Here is a 7,500-nt window from a genome sequence, read left to right on the forward strand (position 1 = left end):
ATCTATTATATTTTAAGTCAGGCACAGCGGGTAACCCCTAAAGGACGTCCAGCACTAGTGGAAAAAGTCACAGAAAACATGGTCAACATGTACCCAGATGCAACCAGCTCTGATGAGCCATCTCCCATCAAGGAAGCACCTCCTTTCTCATCCGACAATGCTATTCCCAGGATGGGTACCGGAGTGGTTATGACAGTGGGTAACTCCTCTCTCAGGGCCTCTGTGGCTTCTAAAGCTGTGGCTGCTGCACACAGCATTTGTTCTAGCAGGATGTATTGGGCTTCAGCCCCCTTTCAGTCTTTGCTCCAAAATTCAAGGGTCTTTCCCTCCGCCTTAGGCATATCTCTTTGCCATAAGCTCCACTGGGGCCCCCCATTAGACATATTTACATGGCGCCAGAGCTCCCCTTCTGGGTGTTCTGCTGCTAGGGAGGCATGGATGGTTATCGCCTCCTTGAGGGCCTGCATGGCATGTTGGTGCTTGCGGCTCCATTCTCACTGTGCCTTTTTTTGCACAAATTATACAAATGCCAGGCCAACACACTAAACTCAGGGATATGCAGGGACCAGAAATTAAAGCGCTCCCAGCTGGGCTTGCAGCTCTTTTACATTATTGGGGGCAGGAGAATCTACCAGGCTCTGTAGCTCCTTCACCAGTATGGTGGATCCACCTTGTTGCCACTGGATTCCCAGGAATTTACACTGGGGCCCATCTTCTTGGATCTTTTTGCTGGACAGCATGAATCCAAATGCCTGCACCTTGTCTTTTAGGGACTCAAAAGCACAAATGGTTAATTCCTGGTCCTGGCCTCCCAACATGACATTGTCAACATACTGCCAGACATGCACCTTTGGGTGGCTTAATTGGACTTGATGGACTATTGCAGCCAGCACTTCATGGGCCAAGGTGGGGCTATGCACGCAACCCTGGGGTAGGACTATGTAGGTATACTGCTGTCCTAGCCATGTGAAGGCAAACAAAGGCTAGTGATCTTCATGGATGGGAATAGCAAAGAACACGTTTTTAATATCCATGGATTTCATTCACTGGGGTCCATAACACCTAATGTTTTCTGTTAACGTAGGCATGGATGGGACTGCAGCTGTCAAATGGTTGGTATTGGCATTCAGAGCTCTAAAGTCAATAGTCAATTGCCAATCCCCACTTTGTTTACATACCAGCCACACCGGGATGTTGTACGGAGAATGAGTCCAAATGATGGTTCCGTCCTTCAGCTGCTGATTGATGATGTTCTGGATGGGTTGTGTCACCTGGGGGGGAGGTGTGTGGTATTGAGATCAGTGTACCTCCTTCATGGCTGGCAGGGCGACCGGAGTCATAAGACATAGGGCTACCACTGTCATCACGTCTTCCTGCTTGATTTCCTGGGCTGTGGTACAGCCAAACTACCAGGTTTCCTGTTTAAGAATAAACTGCTGCTCTTGCAACACATTTAGTCCCAGTAGGTTCGGCCCTCCCTGGAGCATTACAGCAGCTGCTGTTACTATGGAGTCATTAGGCAAGGTGAATGTGGGTCGGTCCAAATGTCCTGGTTGTCTGGCACCTTCAACTCCTACCACTTGGTAGGGGGTTCCCTGTGCCCCTTTCTATTCTGCAGTCTAAAACACATAGCTGGACACCAGTGTCTAGTAGCATGTCAATTAACTTTTTCCTTCCATGAAAACATTTTTTGTAGGCACTTTGATTAAGGGGCTAATATTATTCTGCGTTACCAGTCCCTGATCCTTTACTGCCCCCACAATGGCCCCTTGCACGGGGGCTGGGTCAGCCGAGACTCCTACTGCAGGGGGTTGAGGGGTGCCAAGGTTTCTGTCTTTTTCCCCTTTTCACCTCACAGTGTTTGATCCATAACCCTTGCAGGACTATGGTAGGCAGTTTGTTAGTTTGCTCTTTACTGAACCCTGCTGCCAGTAGCTCTCTCCACATTTGCACCCATGGAGCTTTGGGTTTTTCATTTCTCACTTTCCTGAATTTGGGGGGCTCGGCTGGGTCATCTTTCTCAGAGGCCACTGCCATGGCCTTGGCAGTTTTTATTTGTTTGGGAAGCCTTGGCTTCTGCAAGATGGGCAGAAGCTGTACTAGCCTCCGTATCGCATCTCTTACCGGGTGAGTCACTAACTCTTGTTGTAGTGCCAAGAAAGCTGAAGTGCATTCAGTGAGCGATCTCCGGCAAAACTTTCTCCACATAGCCTCCGTTATTAACTTTTCATCTAAAGTATGCCTCCAGTTTCCTGCTTGAACAATTTCTGTCCAAGACAGCTGGTAAAGACAATGAATAGCTTTCTCTAAATTAAGTTATGCTCATGGGGGGGGTGTTAAACTCTTCTTCCATGTTACCATAACCTGCAGCAGGTGCTTGCATTGCAGCAGAAAACAGTAATATTTTGGTCCTGCCCGACCCACTGACCTAACTGGATTTCAGGGCGGAGGACCAATTGTGCTGCCTAAGTGTGACTTGCAGATACTGCTGAGGCTTCTTCACTATACATTTGAACTAACCAATATATTATTGGCTCCCCTGGTTTAGCTTTATGTTGCTCTTCCAGTTCTTTGATTTCTGTGCGAGTAAAAGACCATGTCTCCATCTGGGGATTTCCCCCTTGTTGCCCCACATGGGTCATCACCATTGGGAAGGTTTGGGTTAACCCTGCTGGGGCATAAGGAGGTGGGGATTTCACGGGCTTCTGCTGGGAGCCTCACATACTTATCATTCCCTGGCTTAGTTTCTGCAATTTTACCATACAGACTTTCACTCTTTGAGTTATCCCACAGCTCAGTTTTTGGAATCCCATTATAAAGACACTGCCAAACCTTTTCAAGGGAAGGTTCAATTGATCATGCCACTTGCACTTTCTGCTAAAGGGAGGCAATTGCCTGTGTAACTAGTAACTTTCCCTCTCGATGGTCTAGTATCTCTAGTCGATCTTGAGCTGTCCTTGCAGCTGCACACACAACAAAGCTAGAATCTTTCTCTTTTCTTAATTCACTTTCAAGCTGGGTTACTTGACTCTCTAGGGATTGAATCGTTTGATGAGCTGAGTGGCTTCCTCTGCTCCCAGTTTTAGGCAGGTTGCCAGCAGCCAAGACAGACATCCCTTCCTCGGTTTGCCTTTCTGCACGGCAGTGAACGCAGCCCACTGACAGGGAACTGTGGCAGGGTCACTCCAGGCAGGTTTCAATCTCTCTTTATCCCACCCCAGATTCTTAATACCCATAACCTCTTCTATTAAAGTAATCAGTGGGGCCCTTCTGACCCCTCTACACCATTCTTCCCCTCCAAACTCTCCATCCTCGATCCTGTTCGTAACGCCACTTGTCACAGGCCAGCTGGGCACTGTGAGTATATTAATTTAGTTGCAGACTCACTGAGCACTGCAACTGTATTAGCTACTGGGCTTTTTGGTTCGGGATCGAGGAGGCGATGTTGGAAAGGAAACAAATGACAAATTTTACTTACAAAAAAGAATGAATTTTACTTATGACAACAAAAGATAGTTTGCACATATAATAGTTAATAAAAAGGCTAAGCTAATAAACAGACAACATAACAATACAGATTAAAATTGACAGTGATAATAAAATAAAGAAATTAAGAATTTCTACTTGCTGATTCAACTTCATGTGCATCTTCTAACTGAGGAACTATCAATAAGTTACTAACCAAAGTTAGACATCTCTGAACCGGGCTGCCCAAAGGATAACCAGTGGAAGCCCCTCGGTCAGGATCTGGTTCTCGCTCTCACAGGGATTAAGAGAGATCCATGGGGGTATGGGACAGTAATGAGCTTTCTGTTCCATTCTTCCCGAGGGTTACTATGACGTGTATTATTTTATATTCTAATTATGCTAATTTTTTAGTTATATAGCCATTCATAATAGTGCTTTATAGCTGTTATCCTATGGAGTTAAAAGGTGTTAGAAATCATTATAATAAGTTACTGCCCAAGCTTGGGTTTATCCAATAAGCAAATTGCAACACAACATCTTCAGGTTTGAAATTAATATTACCCCACCTAAATCCAGCCCCTTCAAAACTCTCTGACTATGCTTTTTTGAGATATCCAGTACATTTCAAGAAAGGCAGTTGAATCCAGTTTTTATTATCATCAAGGCTAAATTCTGAGCAAGAAAGAACTACTAGGTCAGCTAATTTCACAGCTATAGCTTTGTCTTTGAGGCCTAGTCAGTTCCACAAACAGTTACAAGCTACATTTGCAGGTTACAAAAATACAAGCTTCATATTAGACAAAAGTTCCAAATGCCTCCAAGAAGCACATGTTTATTGCTTATTAATTTCTTTGGTTCTGGCCGTCACAGTGGAGGCACTACAAGCTGGGGGCAGTCAGGGGGTCAGGCACTGTGGAGTGGCAGGCACTAGGGAACACAGGCACTAGAGAGCAGGGAATAAGTGGGGGAAGTGGTGGGAGACAGGTGACAGAAGACAAAGGGGAGGGCTGAAGCACTTAACTGTCCTGTGACCTGCCCCTCTGTCATTACTTGCTCTAGTGCATTTGGGTGGGGGGGAATTAATCTAAGACAACCACCCAGCAATAGATTCTATACATGGGAAATGATAATACATTTTATATGTTTTCCATGCATAGAATCTAATTATTGGGGGGGGGGAATCTTAAATTTGAAGTCATCTTGGATTCAAGTAGTTACAGTATATCTGCATGGATAGTATATAACTTTGTATCCCTTGATGTAAACCCTGCATTAGTTCAATGGACTGTAAAATATATGTGCTGTATGGGTAAACACAATAAGTGTGGGCAGGAAACTTCAGAACTGTGGTATTCACAGGGGAACACACTGGCAACACATACAAAGGACCCAGATCACTTTTGATAACAACATTGGTAGGCTCCAATCACTTACCTGGAGACTGGAAATAGGAGACTTTAGTTGACAAGAATATTGAGACAGGAGCAAGAGTCTGAAAATATTTCTTAAAGCTAAATGCAATTTAGTAAATTTGAAAGAAAGAGTTGTTCATTGTTTTTATCTTATCACATATTCTTATTGTTGTAAATCTTGAAAAAATAAAGAAAATATTTAGCATTTGTTGAGAACCTTTGAACTCTGACTAAGTATGACTTAATTACAAACATGCCATACCTATACCAGCTGTGGCAGGTGGGTTATATCTTACAACTGACATATTTAATGCTTTCTACATTTGTCCATCTGTTAGGAGAATTCATCAAACAAGTTAAGAATATATCTGTTTTAGACTTAGTCAAATAATAGAATTAGATCAGATACTCAGTTCATATTCAGTTCACTTTAATTTCATGATCAATATGAAGTCATTTAATTGCAGTTTTTATGATTCATCATAGAGCTAGCTGAAAAACAACAGCTTTATAATTATTATAAATACCCATGATAAAAGATAGCAAAGTTTATTATTAAGAATGTATTTGACTATATAAAGACAGTTTTTAAGACTACTGTAACTGTAGTCATATGAAGGTGTAAAACAGAAACTATAGGACCTGATCCTGGTGCTATTTACATAAACAAAAAATTCAGTTAATAAAAAATGACTTCAGTACCAGATTGAGTTCATAAGCAGTACAAAATAAAGCTGTTTTTTAATATTGGTACTGTTCTTCCCTGCATGGAAATTCCTTTTGTGCTTTCTGTTTCAAGGATTCAGCATCCTACAGCTATTTTTTTTAATTGTTGTTATAGTTGAGAATATTTTTAACTAACATTTTATTCTAAAAGGTATGTAGAGACATAGTCACATAAAATATAAATTAGTGGCTTTAGATTATCTTAATGTTTAGGTATAGGATTTATGCCTAGCCCTTATTAGCACACTCGTTGAAACTAGCCAAAGTGCTGGTATATACTATGGATTAATTCCCCTGCAGAGGTATCTAGGCAGCTTTACTATTGTAAGTGGCTATTGTATTTGTTCAATATGTGGCAGAATTAAATGTAAGGATCATCAATGGTGGTCCAGTTAGCCTGTGTTTACAGTATAGTTGGGGGGGGGGGAAGGGGGAAGGGGCAGGGTGTTCAATCCCTTTTATCAGGCCTCCAAAGCTGATCCTTTCCAGAGTATTTTTTAGATAACCTTTCTTTTTCTTCCCCTCTCCGACTTTTCACAAGCATTTGGGCTGTTCTTCATGCATCACAGCAGAATAAAAAGCCTTTAAGTTAAGGCCTACTCAATTTCCTTTTATCTCTCTTCAATGCACAAAGATCATAAAGAGCAAAGAGAAGGTTGAAATGGTTCTGAAAGTAAGTATCTACAGGCAGGGAGGGTTGTCTACTCCACTGAAAAAAGCTTGGATCATCTGTGAAGAGGAAGGGGAAGGGAGGAGTGAAAGGATAGGGAAAAAAGCAGAAGGGCGCATACCCAGAGAACTGAAAAAGAGAGCAAGTGATGGAAAATGAGAGTAAGACTGGAGAGAAATGCAGATTGAAAATAGATTGAAACAATTGTTGAGGAACAGAGAAATGCATGCTAATTCTGTCCTGAATCCTTGTGTAGCAATGACAGAAGCTCCTCAGTGGGATGTGGAAGGTCAGTGTGTGACCACTTACGATTGTGTGTGCTTTAAGGTGCCTCCCTAACGAAGCTCTTCTCTGTTTCTGTCAATAGTTATAGAAGGTTCATTTCACTGCTTTAGGCTTGATGAGATGTTGGAGTGTTTGAAAAAGTTCAGTGATTATTAGACTGTCTCTATTCCAATGGATTCTTGTTCTTTTTTTTCACAATGTGATTTTTTAAATAATATGACAGGTTAATATAGATTAACTAGCCTGAATTCAAAAGAAAGAAAGTTATAAATATTTACTGATGCATGAGGGTTGAATCAGAAGAATTTCTGTGCTATTTGTACATTCAGATGTAGGTGTTTTGTCCTTGGAAGCCCTGAGTAGGCAATTCAGGAGTACAATGTGCTATAACTTCAGTAATTTAGACCCAGAGGATAAAACACTTTTTTATCAGATAGGACAGCTTAGTGAGAATGAACCTATGAGCTTGTTTATTTCTTTTTTATATATAAATATTTTGTATTGTATATCCATATTGTTTCATACTTGGAAACCAGTTAAAAAAGACTTGGGGCATAAAGCAGTATTAATCCCAAAGCTCCCGCCCACTTCCGAATTACTGATTCAATGGCTGTATCATTTGTTTTTCATGTCTTTTCCCCCACCACATTCCTCACATGCACACTCTGGTTTAAACATATGTTTCTCAATTAGGTAGTAAAAATTGAGACATGCTTACATCTTTAACATAGTAATTCTTTAGTTAATCACACTTTTAGGGGGAAAAGGCTATAATTCACTGATGCTGTTTAAATCTTTTATGCTGGGTTATGTATAAATAACTACAAATGTGTGCAATGGTTACATTACATGGTATATTTAACAACAGAGCTAAATCATAAGGTATGAGCAATGCCTTTAGTGATGCGAGTGTTTGTGATTGCATGCAGGAGATTTTTG

The 7,500-nt window shown here is 41.5% G+C and overlaps 1 protein-coding gene across 1 annotated transcript in view; it reads left to right on the forward strand.

The window, feature by feature from the left end:
- Positions 1-7,500, forward strand: part of DACH1 (dachshund family transcription factor 1) — a 527,995-nt gene that overhangs the window by 517,370 nt on the left and 3,125 nt on the right. Inside the window, exon 12 of the mRNA XM_019529808.1 lies at positions 7,491-7,500. This exon is cut by the window's right edge and continues 44 nt beyond it. Coding sequence (XP_019385353.1) covers positions 7,491-7,500 — 10 coding nt within the window. The remainder of the gene's footprint in view (positions 1-7,490) is intronic.

Source organism: Crocodylus porosus, unplaced genomic scaffold (genome assembly GCF_001723895.1).
Source record: "Crocodylus porosus isolate Cpor-Errol unplaced genomic scaffold, CroPor_comp1, whole genome shotgun sequence".
NCBI lineage: Eukaryota > Metazoa > Chordata > Crocodylia > Crocodylidae > Crocodylus > Crocodylus porosus.